The following is a 17,821-nucleotide window of genomic DNA, read 5'->3' as shown; positions in this document are numbered from 1 at the left end:
TTCAACCTATACATCTACCATCCACCCAAGATGTAATAAAGCATAATGAACCTCTCAGCACACTCTCTTTCCAAAACACTTAATGTAGGTGATTTTTAACACCAAATAGAGAAACTACATTACTTGCTGGATCTTTTCAGTGATCTCAGTGCTAGACTAAAATGATCTGAAGCAGCTCTCTGAACATCCAACCCACATCAAGGGCAAAACACTAGTTATAGTGATCACTAACCTCCCAAATATTGAATGCTGCAAACTTCTGGAAGTGTAGTACTCTGATCAGTTTCTTATTATGTCCAACATCCACCTGCACATAAATCTGAGCACCGTAATATTACCCTTAAAGAAGCACTTAGAGTACCTTTTGCTAACCTACTCCAAACTCCTAAAACAGACTTCCAGATATTAAAAAATCCATAGAAGTAAACTCAATATTTGAAGAAATGCAAAAAGGGTATATGATTTATGATTAGCAATATCATCCTCTTAAAACTAATCAAAAAGAGCCTGTCAAATCAGAAAAATCTTAAGTAAACTAATGATGTATTGAGCAAGAGCAAAAGGGTCTATAAAATGGAAAGAACATGGGATTCAAATAAACATCTGATTGCTTTCAACACTGAAGGCAACCATAAAAAACATGAACAATTAAGAGAAATATATCTTGTCCACCAAATGCAAGATTAATCAAGATCATGAACGCCCTAAATACACTTAAAACTCTTTAAATTGTAAAATTGAACAACAAGCCCAATGAATAAATCTATTAAATCCTCAGTTAAATGTCATAAGTTCCAAATTATCATTCTCAATAATCGTTCCTCCGTCATGCAACCTATACAATCAGCAACAGTTTAGACAGAGCGCCATGTATTCTCCTCCCTGCAATTTCTCATCTGAACTGGGATAACGTCCTCCCCATACAGAAGAAGAATTGCCAAAGATAGAAGCTAACTTTACAACCTGATGATATGGTTCCTGCCACAATAAATAAAAAGAGCTGTAGTATCTTCTGCAAGATGTGATGTCAACTAATCAACCTTTGTCTCTCAATTTGCCTTTCCCCAGATTCTCTTAAACTGAGCTTAATCACTTCCTTAATAAAGGTTTATGCAAATCAACCTGTAACACACCTCCTTTGGCAAAACAATGTGTTAAAGCATGTTGTTACATTACAGAACAGCTTTCTTGTTTGGCAGGAACAATATACTCATAGTACATTATCAATGATCTTTCTACCAATGATAGAGCACTGGAACAAACACATTGACAATATGGATATCATTCACTGCATTCTGAACAATGGTTATGCATATCTCCTTGTCCTTCTAGACCTTCTGGCACCCTTCAGTATGGTCAGTAGAGAGAGTCAGGGCAGTGTTCTAGGATGCTTCGCCTTATTTTTCTTTAATCATGAACAACCGAATATAGCAGGAGGTCATCCTCTAGCCTGGTACTAATAACTTGTGGTCCCTAGAGTTGCAGGACTCTTAGCCCCTGTATAATGGATAGATATAAGTTCTGGAAACTACTAGTGTTCTGGGAAACTCTCAAAGCATTGAACAAAAGGGTTTCTCTTTCCATTCCTTGCATATAAATAGCATTGTAAAACTGGGGACAGCTACATCTTGTAGTGGCTGTGTGTACACCATGCCTTGCCAACATTTTGCACTTGCTATTTTGTATGCCTTGGGTTACTGCTCTGTTAGGGATTCGAGAGGGTAGCTCAAATTGGTCTCCTTCATCACTTTGCTGGCCATTTGTGTCTTACAACCAGTAGGCATTTCTGTCAGATCTTGCGCGACTTGGTAAAATACCCTTTGTTAAGTAGGTTGTGACTTCTCATTTTGAATAATGGCTTCAGTTCCTGATATGGTCTTTGTTACTGACCTATGAGTTACAATTAGTTCAGTGGTGTTTGTGTCTGATCTAGCTTTGTGTTCTGGTTCTAGACAATTTTCTATTATGTCATGCTTTGTGAGATGCTTACTGGCCCTACAAATGTCAGCAGTTAATTGTTTTTGTCAGGTGTGTTGAACTAATTACCTGGGACCACCTTCAGATAGTCCTCTATCCAGATAGGACTTTGCAGCACATGCATAAGATGCACACACCTGAAAACACAACTTTTTGATTCATCAAATCTTTTTAATATTTAAGAAAATTAAAGTGTAAACACCTAATATTGACAGACAATATTTAATATACACAACAAAATACATACAAATATATTCACAATGGTGACATAAAATGGTGATAGATTGTGAAAATACACATCAAATACTCCACAAATATTTGACAGAAAGACAAAAGCATAAAAAATGAAATCATATTCCTTCTAGTATTACTAGCACCCATAAAAGGCCCTAACAAGACTTCTTCGACTCTATTGATCTTGCTAGGCTGAGAACATGCTAGTGGTTCAACATCAATGTTTCGACCCCTATCAAAGTGTGTGTTTCATAAACATCACAGTGGGGTCTTCTTCAGGACAATAGACTGTTGTGTATGCCCTGTTTGAAAGGGAAAAGAAAAAGAACGGCTATTTACAAATCTCAGTGTGTGCATTGAAAAAGAAAAATCATGAAGAGGTGTCTATGACTGAGCTCACCTTGTGAATTGTATCTAAGGATAACCATGTATTCCAGAAAAAATGATTTGTAACTCTGGTGTTTCAGCCGATAATGAATACGTAGCTGGAAAGATAATTCCTCCCGGACACATTTGCATAGAAGAGGGCTCATCCAAAATCAGTAAATAGATTACATTGGTAAGATATAGCGGGCCGGTCGCATTCGCAAGAGACCCGCCACCATGAATGTGAAGTCAGAGATATGCAAATTGGTCAATAGAGCCGAGGTGCTAACGGAATAGTAATAGAAAATCAGTGACCTTTGTGAGTTTACCTCCACCGAGTGGTAAAAAACCAACTCACCGCCGGCACTCATGCTCGGAGAAATCAGCTACTAATCGCCCAATATTCCTTGGATTTGCACCACGGACAAGGCGTCTAGAGATCGGCCTGGACCAGTCTAGGTTCTATTTTACCCACAAATGTCAGTATACATCAATCACCAGTATGTATTTGAGGAGCACAACCCTTTGACACTGAATGGCAGTGTCAAACACGCTCAAAGTCCTAAGGCTAGCACCTAGATCAGCAGAAAACTGGAAAGGAGAAAAGCATAAAGTCGAAAGCAAGCACCCTAGCACTTTGGATGGAAGCCATGATGTCAGGCACTGTCGATCTGGAGGTTAAAGACCATCTCAGCTCCCAACTCAGGTCTCCCAACACCCCACTGACACCACACATTCTGGATTGAAAGCTAGCAAAAGTCCCCTGGTTGCAAGCATGGGTCCATCAGACTCTGCAAGCTTCCCCCCCCTCACTCCTCACGTCCTTGCACCTCAGGTGGCTACTGATCTTTACTAGCACACTCCTCTGCACAGTGTGACAACTGTGAATGTCAGAACAGTCCTGGTCCCAACCAACGATCACTTCCACCCGTTTCAGCCACATCCTGCATGGTCCTTATGATCTCGTGGAAATCCTTTGTGTCCCTGGGATCTCATGGACAAGAGGCCAGCACACCGACCTTGGAGAGAACTTAGGGACCCGTGTCACACAACAGTTGCTACTTAGCTGCAGGCCGGCAACGTCCAGTCAAAATCCACCAATTGATAGTTCCCTACAAGAAGCACGACCAGCTCCAGGCCAGCACAAGTCTGCGGATAATCCAGTTGCAGTCCCTCCTTCCCTAATGTTTCCTGGTGTTGATGCCTCTGCATCAAACCAACATAGTAAGAACCGTCCCAGAAAGTCCCCTCAGAGTCAGAGGTCCACAGTTTCCCATGAGCCACTAGTTTATGGCCTTCTATCAGGAATGCCCAGATGTACCTGTCCTCCCACGACCCAGATGTGAATTGGAGACAAGCCGGCAGGCACACAGAGCAATGAGCATCGAAATGCCCACATTCTCGAATGTACATTTCCACATACATAATGTCGGATCCATTTGCACTGCCGGTGAGGATTTCCCATTACGAACTCATTGATATCGAACACTATACTGCTAATATTCTGTACGTTGGAAATACTGCTCAATTGCCTTTCCCCCCCATGATAATCCAATGCGAGAAGCTGGCCCTGTTGTACTGAACACACCATCTGGTAGCAGTCATGCCCCTTGCATGTAACGCACCAGCGCCCTACCTCTTTCTAACACCACACCCTGTCACCACAGAAAAGTCAGATATAGTAAGAGACATGCAGAACCTTGGCACATAGCTTTTTAAATGCCAAGCTGAGCAACAGTAACCTGTGTACACAGACCCCACCAGGGCGAACCTGTGGCACGATTGATGAGCTACCTCCGTGGATGGCACAACCATTGCTGTGGGCCGACGGAGGAGCATTCAATCAATCAATCAATTTATCAATCAATCAGGGGTCTGTAAAGCTTGCTACTCACCCGTGAGAGTCTCAAGCCGGGAGCACGTATCTTGTGTATATTTTAGATATTTGAGTGTCACATTACCTTGTATTTTTATTACTCAACCCTGCTCCCTTCAAGCACTTGGTTGGAAACTTAAATTCGACCAGAATACCCCGCACAGCGGATCGAGCGCTGCCGCGGTAGTTGAATCGGGACACTCTTGGCGCCATCTCTGGCGCTTGCCGTGGCCATGCCCCTTTTTCGAGGACACGCCCCCTCTGAGCCCTTTAAAAGGCGCTGACTACTAACGTCGGGCAGATCGACTGTTCTCCTGAGGCGGAAAGCCGGGAGCACGTATCTTGTGTATATTTTAGATATTTGAGTGTCACATTACCTTGTATTTTTATTACTCAACCCTGCTCCCTTCAAGCACTTGGTTGGAAACTTAAATTCGCCCAGAATACGCCGCACAGCGGATCGAGCGCTGCCGCGGTAGTTGAACCGGGACACTCTTGGCGCCATCTCCGACGCTTGCCGTGGCCACGCCCCTTTTTCGAGGCCACGCCCCCTCTGAGCCCTTTAAAAGGCGCTGACTACTAACGCCGGGCAGATCGACTGTTTCTCCTGAGGCGGAAAGCCGGGAGCACGTATCTTGTGTATATTTTAGATATTTGAGTGTCACATTACCTTGTATTTTTATTACTCAACCCTGCTCCCTTCAAGCACTTGGTTGGAAACTTAAATTCGCCCAGAATACGCCGCGCAGCGGATCGAGCGCTGCCGCGGTAGTTGAACCGGGACACTCTTGGCGCTATCTCCGGCGCTTGCAGTGGCCACGCCGCTTTTTCGAGGCCACGCCCCCTCCGAGCCCTTTAAAAGGCGCTGACTACTAACACCGGGCAGATCGACTGTTCTCCTGAGGCGGAAAGCCGGGAGCACGTATCTTGTGTATATTTTAGATATTTGAGTGTCACATTACCTTGTATTTTTATTACTCAACCCTGATCCCTTCAAGCACTTGGTTGGAAACTTAAATTCGCCCAGAATACGCCGCGCAGGGGATCGAGCGCTGCCGCGGTAGTTGAACCGGGACACTCTTGGCGCCATCTCCGACGCTTGCCGTGGCCACGCCCCTTTTTTGAGGCCATGCCCCTTTCCATCCCTGCCCCCTCCCCATAAATCATGTGTCGTTTTCGGATGCGCAACGGACGAGCGCAGCGGGAGCGCCGAAGGCGCGCCTAAGGCAAGCCCGTCTGCACCCGTCCGCGCCAAGGTAGTGCCTGGTGCCAGCTATGCTGATTGTCTCGTTCCAACAGACCCTAGCACGCTCCCCTCTGGCCCCCCATACTCTAGAGAGATGCTACTACAACTGGGTAAGTTATATGCTGACAAAGGTACCTTTACTTTGTTTCATACGGCTTTGCCACAAACTGATTTCCTGGCAAACAATCTGTTAAAATGTGGGCTTTTGAACGTTAGGTCCCTGCCCAGACACAGTATCGAGATCCAACTACTTATTGATTCTCACGAACTAGACGTCCTCTTTATGACGGAAACTTGGTCTCGTCCTGACTGCCTGGTTGATCCGGGCTTTACCTGTCCTCCTGGGTTTAAATTCCTATACACCCCTAGGGCTAATGGTAGAGGAGGGGGGTTGGTGTGACTTTTAATGCAGCCTGCAATATCAAGACTTTTTGCTCTAGACCCGATCGAAGGTACTGAACTCCAAGGACTATCAATTCAGACTCAGTCCGGGAACATTGTTACCGGGATAGTCTGTTATCGTCCACCAGGTGCTTTCAGCCATCAGCATCAACAGGCACTCTGGGCCACCTTAACCAACATTGCACTTTCGCATCACAAACTGTTCATTCTGGGTGATTTCAATCTTTGGCAGAACGGCGTCCTCGACTCCGGCCTCCGCAACCTAGTCAACTCTTACGAAAGCCTTGGACTTTCCCAGCTGGTCACGGGAGCAACTCACAGGGGCGGACACCTTCTAGACCTATTGTTTGCAGGTCCCCAGTTAGTAGCAATGGGAGAAACTCTACCCATGGTCTGGACAGACCACTCACTCATTAAGTTCTTTTTAGACCTAAAAGGGGACTACTCTAAAGCTCTTGGATTGACCAACAAAATCAAGTGCAGAGATTGGAAAGCCCTTACTCATCTACATTCTTTAGGGGAAGTGTTCCAACTAGACCAATTCTTTGACGATGAAAAACAGGTAGATGACAATTACTCCTCTCTCTGTTCTAGGATTACTACTATCCTGGATGTTCATGCTCCTCTAAAAACTCGCAACTGTAAGGGCACCAATTCCGCGCCCTGGTTCAATGACCGCTTAAAAGATCTGAAGCAGAGCTGTAAACAGGCAGAGAGAATGTGGAGACGAAATTACACTGAAACTGCTAAAGAACTCTGGAAAAATAAAGTTCGGGAATATAAGAACTTGATTAAAAAATCAAAAGCCGATCACTACTCCTCCTTGATCTGCAACTCCCCCAACAGCTCCAGAAACATCTTTAATATATTGAATAGTGTCACCAACCCGCAATGTGTCAAAAACACCATTGTCCCGTCTCAAGACCTTTGTGAGAATCTTGCTGCTTTCTTCAAAGATAAAATTGAACTTATCATTAAGGACCTAGATGTCTCACGTGACCCTATCCCTCCCCCCGATCTTAGTCCGAGACCCCCAGCGAACCAGCCAGCAGTGCCACCCTTGGCCTTAAATGATCTTCTACTTGAGTTTCCATCTATCACGTATGAGGCCTTCTGTAAACTAGCCAGAACGATTTCCTCTGGATCTCCTTTAGACCCCGCTCCACATAAAATATGGAAGGAATTTGAGTCGGAACTCTTTCCTACCCTTCACTTAATTTGTAATCAATCACTTAAAACCGGAACTGTTCCTGCTCAGTGGAAGCGGGTATTAGTATCCCCTCTGTTAAAAAAGCCCTCTCTTGACCCTGACTGCTCTAAGAACTACCGTCCCATATCTCTGCTGCCCTTCCCAGCCAAAATTGTCGAAAGCTGGGTTAGTAACACCCTCTCTACCCATTTGGAACGTCATCATCTTCTTGACGTGGATCAATTTGGTCTCCGTCCCACCCACGGAACCGAGACCGCCTTAATCACCGCTATGGACGAGCTTCAGAGGCGTGCAGACAGAAGGCAGGCAGCGTTTCTTATCCTGCTTGACATGTCTGCCGCCTTTGACACTGTGAACCACGACATTCTGTTGAAGCGGCTGTTTGAGGTGGGAATAAGAGGTTCCGCAGTACAGTGGTTCCACTCGTTTCTGCAGGATAGACAGCAAGCGGTGTCCATTCCCCCTTTTCAGTCGGTGTTTACTCTGGTCTCACATGGGGTCCCCCGGGGCTCTGCAATTAGTCCAATTCTTTTTAATCTGTACCTTAGACCGCTGATCACGCTAATTAAAAACTATAATATCAAAATTATCAACTACGCCGATGACACGCAGTTGATCCTCTCCCTGGAGGGAGAAGACTCCACCTCCATTGAGACTTTTCACAACTGTTTGCGTGACACCACTCGCTGGCTAAAAAACAACTCCCTCCAGTTTAACGCAGGAAAAACGGAGGTACTTTTTAGCTCTGGTACTAAGATTCCTCGACCTTTTCCAGACAACTTCTGGCCCCCTGAATCTGGGACCACAGTTCGTCCAGTAGCTACAATTCGCAACCTTGGGGTTGTGCTGAATCAGAGACTTAGTATGGAGACGCACATCCAAAAGACCACTGCTTGTTGCTTTGCCATCCTCCGCTCCTTAAGGAAGGTACTGCCTCTCCTCCCCATTCATGCACGTGCCCAAGTGGTACGTTGCACCATCCTTAGTCGACTAGACTATTGTAACGCCCTGCTGCTAGAATCCCCTGGGTTCCTGCTAGATAGACTCCAAAGAGTTCAATCAGCAGCTGCAAAATTGGCATTGGGGCTTCCTAGAAGAGCAAATGGAGCCTCCTCATTGAGCAAACTCCACTGGCTACCGGTGAGGCAGAGGGTACAATTCAAAGCCCTATGCATAGTGTTTAGGGCGTTACATGCAATTGGTCCTGCCTCCCTTCAATCTAAATTTGCCTGGTATACCCCAGCTAGACAGCTTCGCTCTTCTGAAGCCAAGCTGGCAGTGGTTCCCAGATTTAAAAAGAACAGATCCGGAGGCAGATCCTTCGACGTGGCAGCTGCCAAGCTTTGGAACAGGCTTCCAGCAGAAATTAGACACATTTCTGAATTCCTGCCCTTCAGGAAAAGGATTAAAACCTGGCTCTTTCCCTCGACAACTGTCCATTAATCTCTCTTCCCCGTTGTTTCTGACCTCCCTGCCCCATCAGATTCAGTCAGCGCCAGGATGCCTGCCATGGTGACAGTGCGCTTAATAAATGCTTAAAATAAAATAAATAAGGCGCTGGGGGGAGGGGAAGCAGCTTCGGATCAGTCAAAGAGCCAGGTCTTGAGGTCCTTTCTGAATCTGTGCAGGGTTGGGGAGCTTCTGATGTTCACATGGAGCTGGTTCCAGGTCTTGGCTGCGATGTAGGAGAAAGCTCTCCCGCCGGTTCTATTTCTGCAGATGTGGGAGACTCTGCCAGGGTGAGGTCGGTGGAGCGGAGGTTCCTCTTGGGTACGTGGAAGGATATTCTCTTGTTGAGGTATTTGGTTCCGATGCTGTTGAGGGACTCGTAGGCGTGGGTGAGGAATTTGAAGGTGAAATTGATTTTTTGCTCAAGACCCTGGCAGAGGCGCACCCGCTGATGCTTACTTCATGGACCATAATGCTTTGGGGCAACACGCTGATAGGACAAGCAGTGTGCGACCAATTGGACTTTCTTTTGTATTCAAGCTCCCTTGAGCTGGTGGGGCTGACGAGCCCGGGTTACGCACCTGCGTGCCACGAGTGGTACCGGACCTGAGGATATTTTTTGGCAGCCAACGCAGCACCCCTACATATATGCCTATTCCCTGCTGACGAGAGGTAACAACCTCGAAACACGTGTCCAGGGATGGCCAACGCGACAGTAATTTTTTGCTCAAGACCCTGGCAGAGGCGCACCCGCTGATGCTTACTTCATGGACCACAATGCTTTGGGGCAACACGCTGATAGGACAAGCAGTGTGAGACCAATTGGACTTTCTTCTTGACGGGGAGCCAGTGCAGGCATCGTAGGTGTTGGGTCTCGTGCTGGTGAAGTGGTTTCCAGAGGACAAGTCTGGCTGCGGCATTCTAGATGGTTTGGAGTTTGTGTAGAAGATTCCAGTTGATTCTGGCGTAGGGGGTGTTGCCGTAGTCCAGTCTGCTGGTTATGAGTGTGTGGGTGACGGTTCTTCTGCAGTCGGGGGGGGGGTCCATTTGAAGGTCTTACGGAGGATGCGAAGGCAGTTGAAACTAGTGGAAGCGACGGCGTTGATCTGGCGCTTCATGGAGAGGGAGGAGTCGAGGATGATGCCAAGGTTCTGAGCGTGGTTAGTAGGGGTGGGTGGGTTCCAGAGGGTGGAGGGCCACCAGGTCTTGTCCCAAGCGGGGGTGCAGGGTCCGAGGATGAGGTCCTCGGTCTTCTCTGAGTTGAGGTTCAAGCAGCTGATTTTCATCTGCTTCATTCCTTCCTGGAAGCAGAGTCTGGTGTCTTCGGGATTCTTCATGAGCTAGAGGATGAGCTGGGTGTCATCGGCGTAGGATACGATGCTGAGGCCATGCTGTCTGACGATGGCGGCGAGAGGGGCCATGTAGATATTGAAGAGCGTGGGGCTGAGTGAAGATCCCTGGGGTACTCTGCAGTTGATTTCCGTGGGTTCTGAGAGGAAGGGAGGGAGTCGAGTCCTCTGGGTTCTGCCGGAGAGGAAGGATTAGATCCAGTCGAGAGTGGTTCCTTGTATCCCTGCGTCATGGAGCCTGGCTGCAAGCGTGCGATGTGAGACGGTGTTGAAGGCAGCAGAGAGGTCAAGAAGGATAAGGTGGCCCTGATCTAGTAGCATGCGGATGTCGTATGTGGCGGTGAGGAGGGCGGTCTCGGTGCTGTGGGGGCTGCGGAATCCAGACTGGGAGGCGTCTGGGAAGGAGTTCTCGTCAAAGAATGCTGTTAGCTGGGCGTTCACAAGTCTCTCGGAGACTTTGGCTGCGAAAGGGAGGAGAGAGATGGGCCGGTAGTTTTTCAGGTCTGTAGGGTCGGCCATGGGTTTCTTGAGGAGAGGTTTCACCTCCGCCCATTTCCAGAAATCTGGGCAGATGCCGGATCTGATGGAGGTGTTGATCGTGTGTCCAAGTTTGGTTGCGATGGCAGCAGCTGACATGTGTAAATGTGTGGTGGGCAGGGTTCCTTTTGGGCTCCTGAGTGATTTTTCCTAATGGTAGTTGTGATGAGTTTGATGGTCGCGAGATTCCAGGACGTGATGGTTGGCTGATCAGCGGAGGGAGGTGGTGTCCGGTTCTGGTTCACTGAAGTTGTCGTAGAGGACCTTGATCTTCAGATGGAAGTAAGAGCTGAGCTTAACTCAGAGTTCCTGGGAAGGTGTGACGTCCGTGGCTTCGCAGGTGGGCTTTGCACACTGCTGTATGACGTTGAACAGTTCCTCGACATTGTCAGTGTTGCTATGGACTTTGTCTCTTATGAAGGTCCGTTTGGGGTCTCTTATGCGCTGGTGGTATTCCTTGTGGTCATTCCGTGCTTCTGTGGTTTTCTGGTTCCACCAAGTTTTCTCTAGGTTTCTGCATGGCAGTCTGGCTTCTTGAAGTTCTGTGGTGAACCAGGCGGCCTTCAGAGGGAGTGGTTTGGTGGCGGAGGGGTACCAGCTTGTCGGCGCAGCAGGAGACCCAGCGGTGAATTTCCCTAGCTGTGGAGTTGGTGTTGGTCGTGGCGCTGAGGGATCTTGGCCGAGTGTGGTGATGAGGTGCTCCTCTGTTACCTTGTTCCAGTTACGTTGTGGCGGGTGCAGGGCGTGCTTGGGTGCGGTTGTGGTGTTGAGAGTGAAGTGGACGCAGTGGTGGTCAGTCCACATGGGCTGGATGGTGTGGCTGAAGCGGATGTTTGTTCCTCCCGCGAAGATGGGGTCGAGGGTGTGACCTGCTCTGTGGGTGGTCGTGTTGATGAGCTGTTTCAATCCTAGGTTGGCGAGGTTGTGGAGGAGAGTGGTGGAGTCTGGGTCGTTTCTGTTTTCGAGGTGGAAGTTCAGGTCCCTGAGTAGAATGTAGACTGTGGAGGTGATTTTTTATGCAAAGGTATCTACCCAGGCAGACAATTAGGAACAAGCAATGGCTATTGAAAGAAACATATGTTCATGGACAACTCATTAAAAAAGCAATGGACTGTAGTGATATCAAAAGGGTTGATTTTTAATATAATTATATAAAAAATATAAATGTGGATACATCTGATTCAATAAAAAGATAATTGCATGATATAGATAAACATGGATTATTCGAACAATATATATCAAACAAACATATCAGTATACATAAAAATTGATTTAGAAGACTTTTTCTTAAAAATAATTTCTCCAATGTAGGAAGTATATAAGGCTGTAAGTCTACGCGTTTCGACAAAAACATTTGTCTTCCTCAGGACAGTTCGATATCAGCCATTATTTCTAAAATAGAGAAGTTATAGGTTATTAAGTACGCGGTAGATGGGGCGGGTAAGGCACCTCTCCTTTTACTACTGGAGACGGTATGTGATGGCTGTTTAAACAGTAATCACTGCTGACTTCCTACCTCTGCCCACAAATACTCTTCACGCTTTTTAAAAAAATATATATATAAAGGACAGAATTCCTCGTTGTTTTCTTTAAAAGAGCGATGTTTCCATTTAGACTTTTGACCAGTGATTAGAAGGACGCTGGCTAAAGTCCAACAATGGTATGTGTTTCCTTTGTTGTTCTCTCAAATGGGCTGCTCCATCTCGTACATCAACTGTTGTGCAATGCTATTTGAGAGGTGAAAGGTGACAGACGCCGAGCTGTAAAACGCAGGCTCCCTCCGTTCCGCTTGTTTTATGAAAGATGGAAATGAGTCAAAATGGTTGCAGGTTCCAAATAAACACCTGTCTTACACTGATCACTGGAGCACGAGCAAGGCGGTAAGCAAGGTGATTTTCAACTCCGCTAGCGTTCCCATAGGCGGCTTAGGGTAGATGACAGAAGCCGGCGTTTGAGACGCAGATCTCACAGTAGTTCTGTCCTCTTCAGCGGTACGTGCAGGAAACACTGTGGAGGTGATGGCGTGGGGTGCGGCGAGCTCGGCGATGGTAGTGGTGGGCTGGGTGTGAGGTCCTGGTGGTCTGTAGATGAGGGTGTCGCGCAGCGTGGTCCTAGATCTGGAGGTGGAGGTGTTCTGTGTTGGAGTGGGGGGTCACTCATGCTGGATGTGGAGAGTTGGGGGGGAGGTCTTGTGTGCAATGACGAGTCCTCCTCGGCGGTGCAGGCGGTCTTTTCTCTGGATCTTGTAGCCATCGGGCATGGCCGTGGCAATGTCGGGGCCGGAGGTGGTGTTGGTCCAGGTTTCCGTGAAGAAGTCGACATCGGGCGATAGGGTGTCAATCAGGTCCCAAATTTCGATGGAGTGTCGGTGCAGGGAGTGCACGTTGAGGAGGATACAAGTCAGGGTTTCAGTTGTGTGTGCAGCAGGCGGTCCTTCAGCGGTTGGGGGAGCTTTGTTGATGGTTAAGGATCTGCGGCAGGGTCTGCACGAGAACTGCCCGTGGGTGGTGGTTGGCGAGGATGTTGCGCAGTCAGCGTGTCTTCCGGGAATGAGTGCGTGGTTGAGTCGTAGCGGTGGGGTCTGGGAGAACTAAGGTTCCTGGCTCTGGTCATGGACGGGTCGCGGATGGGTGCAGACGGGCTTGCCTTAGGCGCGCCTGCGCAGTGGTCGCCATATGTAGGAAGGGTGGGAGCATGCTGGATCTGGGGGCGGGGTCACAGGGCAGCATTAGCAGGAAGAAACTGACCAGCTGACGTGGGGAAAAAAACAAAACAGAACACACACAGGATACCATGGATACAGAGGCAAACAGAGAATACATAAATTACAGAGGCAAACAGTGAGGAGCATAAATGAGGAACAGGGCAAAAATACCTAACAAAACGGACGAACTGCAGGCAAGGTGAAACTTGCGGTGAAAGGACAAGCTGCCGGCTTGAACCCTGCTCAGGAGAGGCTCAGTGCTGGAGCAGACTCTCTGGAAGGCGGAGCTGCTGGGGAGAATGCTCGCCTTGAACCAAGGGTCAAGGTTTCATTCAAGATACATGTCCTGGGCAATAAATATATATGCCCTGGGTATATGTCTTACCCCTAGCCAAGGAACTTACAACTAACTTGATTCAGCCAATCATGCATACACCAATCACCAGTATGTATTAGAGGAGCACAGCCCTGTGGCACTGAATGGCAGTGTCAAACACGCTCAAAGTCCTAAGGCTAGCACCTAGATCAGCAGAAAGCTGGAAAGGACAAAAGCATAAAGTCGAAGGCAAGCACCCTAGAAAGGGCCACTTTCAGCAGGAGCAAATAGGAACATGATGTTTACACTCAATTGAATTGTAATTTAAAACCCTCTTTAATGGTAAAGTTAGACTTTGCGTCCCAATTTTGAAACTGTCCCTTTTAGAAAGTTGATATTTTCTTGTCCTATTTGGTGTCTGCTGCCTGGGTCCTGGGCCACATAACTGTGAATAGTTTGACAGTTGGCCTTTATTTATTCCTCCCAGACAGTGGAAAAAAAGTGTGACTGGGTGTTGGCAGGATGGGACATCCTGGTAGGATGGTTTGGGTTGAACTGTTCCATGCCCCACTTAGATTTCAAAGGGCTGCCTTCAACACAGCCACACAAAGGAATCTAACACTAGCCTGTGTCACCCTCAACTACTTGGAGCATGGAGGGGGAAGGAAGGAGTTTGCCAGAACCAGAGGGACAGGGAGCTCCTCCCCTACTTCAAAGGGAGGCAACAGCTATAAATATTGGACCTCTTGAACCACTGATCAGATCACTTTTGGACTGATAAAAGACTCAGAAGAAGGATTGCCCTGATGCTGGTGTGACTGCCCTGCTGCCTGAGAAAAGAAGCATTAGCCTGCTCCTTGAACCCAGAACCACCAGAGTAGCTCTAAGGGCTAGCTGTCTCATGTTCTGACCTAGAGGGCTGTCCTGCATGTGCCGAGCTAACCAGACTCAACTGGACCTGATTGTATTCTGTTTCTGGCCTCTGCTGAAGAGAGTCCTGATCCCATGAGGTGCCCCCCAGATCCTAGACTGGCATCAGAGTGCATGCCTCCTTGCCTCACTGAAGGTTCCCTCAAAACTGGCTTGAAGCCATGCAAAGCCTCATCACACAGCTGAGAGCTTCATCAGAACCGACACTGAGCAACGCAGTGTGTAAGACTAAACGTACACATGTAGATTTACTCGTGTAAGTTTACCTTTATAAAGAGCCCCCCTTGTTTATATCCGCCAACATATAACTGAAGATATGGAGCTCACCAGAGAATTTGAGCCCACCGGGGATGTAGACTGGAATTTCTACTTGCATATCTTAATGGGTGCCATTTCATAATTGGTTTAGGTGTTGCTACAGGCAGCTTTAGCTGAATGAGAGACCTTGTGCTACTAATACTTTTAAAAAGTACACATATGACCAGAGGCGCAACTAGAGCCACATTTCGGGGGGAGGCAAAGAAAAAATTTCGGGGGGGCTGAAACTTTAACCGCATGCGCGCTAGCGGTTTTCCCGCTGCGCGCTGCGTTTTAAAAAAACCCGCGTTACGTGACGAGCTCAGCTCGTCATCCGCGTAGCGCAGGTTACGCCCATGACGAGCTGAGCTCGTCATCCGCCCCTAAGGGGTTAAGCAGTAGGTAGAGTGGCGCTGCAGGGGCTCTTAGAAGGGGTGAAACATCAACAAAGCCTCTTTAACATGCACATGGTCTTTTAAAGACCTGTGAAGTGCTCGGATGCGCCTGCGTGTGTGCCCGGGAGCTGTCTGAGCCTGGGCTGCCACACACGATTGGGGGGGCTGAAGCCCTTTGATTCCAATGGGTGTTGCGCGCCTGTATATGACATAGTGAAGAGAGAGTGGCCTTTGAGTCAGCACTTTCAGCCATTAGCTATCATGCTTTTAAAGGTTTGCATTTGCTTGGATGGTCTATCCATCAATCCCATGGCATTTTGTGGAAAGTTACATTGTCCCATTAGTGTTTGGTTTTGGTCTTGGAACACCAAGAAGCAGTCCTGCTTACCTCTGCTACTATTCTTGGCAATTATTGTTCTTTGGTGCTGTCAGTTTCCCTCTGTTTCCTTACTTTTGTTTTTCTTGCTGCCTTTCTCACTCTGTGCTATCAATTTCCTTCTCCCATTTTCCCCCACTCCCCTCCTTCATTGCTTTCTTGTTGTTCATTGTTGTTCTTTGCTCTTTCATGTCCCATTTCCCAGCAGAGTTGTCAGAATTTACCTCTGCTTATCGGCGCAGAAACCCAGTAGACTCATCAGATGCAGAGTTGCCTTGGGCGTCTTGTAGAGTATTAATCGCAGATGACACTGGGTGGATGTATGGCTCCCATGAGATTGCAGCAAACATATTTTATGGCATCACACCCATTAAAACTCACTTATATACCCACATATACACACACACGAACACACAAACACTTTTTCATGTACACTCCTTAGCACTCAAACCCCAGAACTGTTTTCTTTGCCGCGGAATGTGAATGCCCACAGTTCTTTTTAAAAAAGTATGAAACCTATTGTTTTTTCCAATGCTTGTTTTAGTACGTCAGGGACATCCTGGTAGGTGTCTGCTGCTGATCTTGGAATATAACATATGTGGTATCTTGTCACAAGAAGACCAAGCTATAGCTCAACCCCTAGCCTTGCCCTAGGTGTGAGTGTTGCTGCGCCAACAGCATCCCCATTTTGCTAGTACAGTCCGCTGTGTTCCCTGCTCCCATAATTTTTCGGTGGAGTGTCTGTTACCCGCCCTATAGCCTTCTTAGCCATACAGGTAGGCTTTAGTGATGATCTCCCAGGGCAGGGCAGACTTATGTCTCCTGGCCTCTGATGTCTTTGTGAACGTCATGAGGTTTACTGAGGTAGTTGATGCCTGTAGGAGGCTGTGATTGGTAGCCACTGTGTACACTTTGATTTAGATCAAAGAGAGTTCAACATTTCAAAGCTGGACGCTCCTAAAGGCCTGGCTCTCTCTAATGAGTCAGTTTAACAAAGCACCATTTCAGAAGAGTTCATGGTCTCCCTTGTGTAGGGCAATCTTTTGTTCCTAATTTGTTACACAGTTTAATTGGTTTATATAGATCTAGAAAACGGAATATTAAATTCACAAATAACATTTGACACAATTTTGCTCAAAAGGCGAATTTGTGAATTCTTTCAAACCTTTTTTTCTGAAAGCATGGGTAGAGTAACATTTGTCAACAAGCATACCGATTGCGCCGACTAGAACTATTGTATTTGAAGTGTCATGTTTTAAACCAATGTTATCACTCAACCACTCTCCTCTCTGTCAACAGAATCACATCACGTCTATTGAATCTGGCGAAACAAACTTGGAAGGAGCAGTAGGTAAAGTGGTTTTGAGGCATTTGCATTATTTAGCATCATTGCATTTTTTAAATAAGTTTGATTTTGCTGCATGTTTACAGAAAATATGTGTTTCTCTTCTACTGACAGGCCAGGCGGCTTCGGAAGAACTGATCAGAACAACCTTATCAGCTTTTGAAGCTATAACACAGCATCCAGTGTTGCTGACAGTTCACCGCTCCACAGTAAGCCTTGGCATCACATCAAACAACTCTCTCTTGCTTGTTGGAAACATTTCCTCCTTTTAAATATGATGGTTCCAAGTCATGCCTTTTATTTTGGAAACCAAGCGTGGGTTGGGTCATAACTTTTATTTTGGAAACCAAGTATTTCTTTATTGTTTTTACTGAAAATGAAACATTTTTGGCAGTGATAAAATAACGTTGTTGTAATTTAATAAAGTAGGAGGGCCTTGCTTCATAATAGCTTTTCTCCAGTACGCAACTGTGAACTCATAGGCAGCTAAGAGAGAACTAAGAATGTAATTTCACTTCTTGAATATGACATATTAAGATGATATAAACAAGATCTATACATAAAGTATCCAGTGTTGCAGAGACTGAGCGTTAACCGTAGAACTTCAGTTCATTAATGGCTTCCAATGATTTTTATCCCTGTGTTCTAAAGCAGGTAATGCCTACAATGCCTTCTACCCGTAGGTCCCGGATCTAACCAATTCTTAACTTGTTGGTACTAGTTTGACTCAGCAGACCAGAAACTGCTCCTGTAGCATGCCTGATAACATGCACCCGAGCATCAAATGTGAGCAGCTCTCATTTCTTGTATGT

General features: G+C 46.8%; 1 protein-coding gene across 5 annotated transcripts in view; it reads left to right on the top strand.

Annotated features, from left to right (window-relative positions):
- Positions 1–17,821, top strand: part of ULK4 (unc-51 like kinase 4) — a 2,246,396-nt gene that overhangs the window by 971,503 nt on the left and 1,257,072 nt on the right. For all 5 annotated transcript variants that reach the window (XM_078663530.1, XM_078663529.1, XM_078663527.1 and 2 more), the window contains 2 exons: positions 16,964–17,015; positions 17,124–17,218. In XM_078663530.1, coding sequence (XP_078519656.1) covers positions 16,964–17,015; positions 17,124–17,218 — 147 coding nt within the window. The remainder of the gene's footprint in view (positions 1–16,963; positions 17,016–17,123; positions 17,219–17,821) is intronic.

This window comes from Lissotriton helveticus, chromosome 10 (assembly GCF_964261635.1).
Source record: "Lissotriton helveticus chromosome 10, aLisHel1.1, whole genome shotgun sequence".
NCBI classification, from domain to species: Eukaryota; Metazoa; Chordata; class Amphibia; order Caudata; family Salamandridae; genus Lissotriton; species Lissotriton helveticus.
The sequence above is the reverse complement of the archived record's forward strand: the minus strand, read 5'-3'. Positions and strand labels throughout refer to the sequence as shown.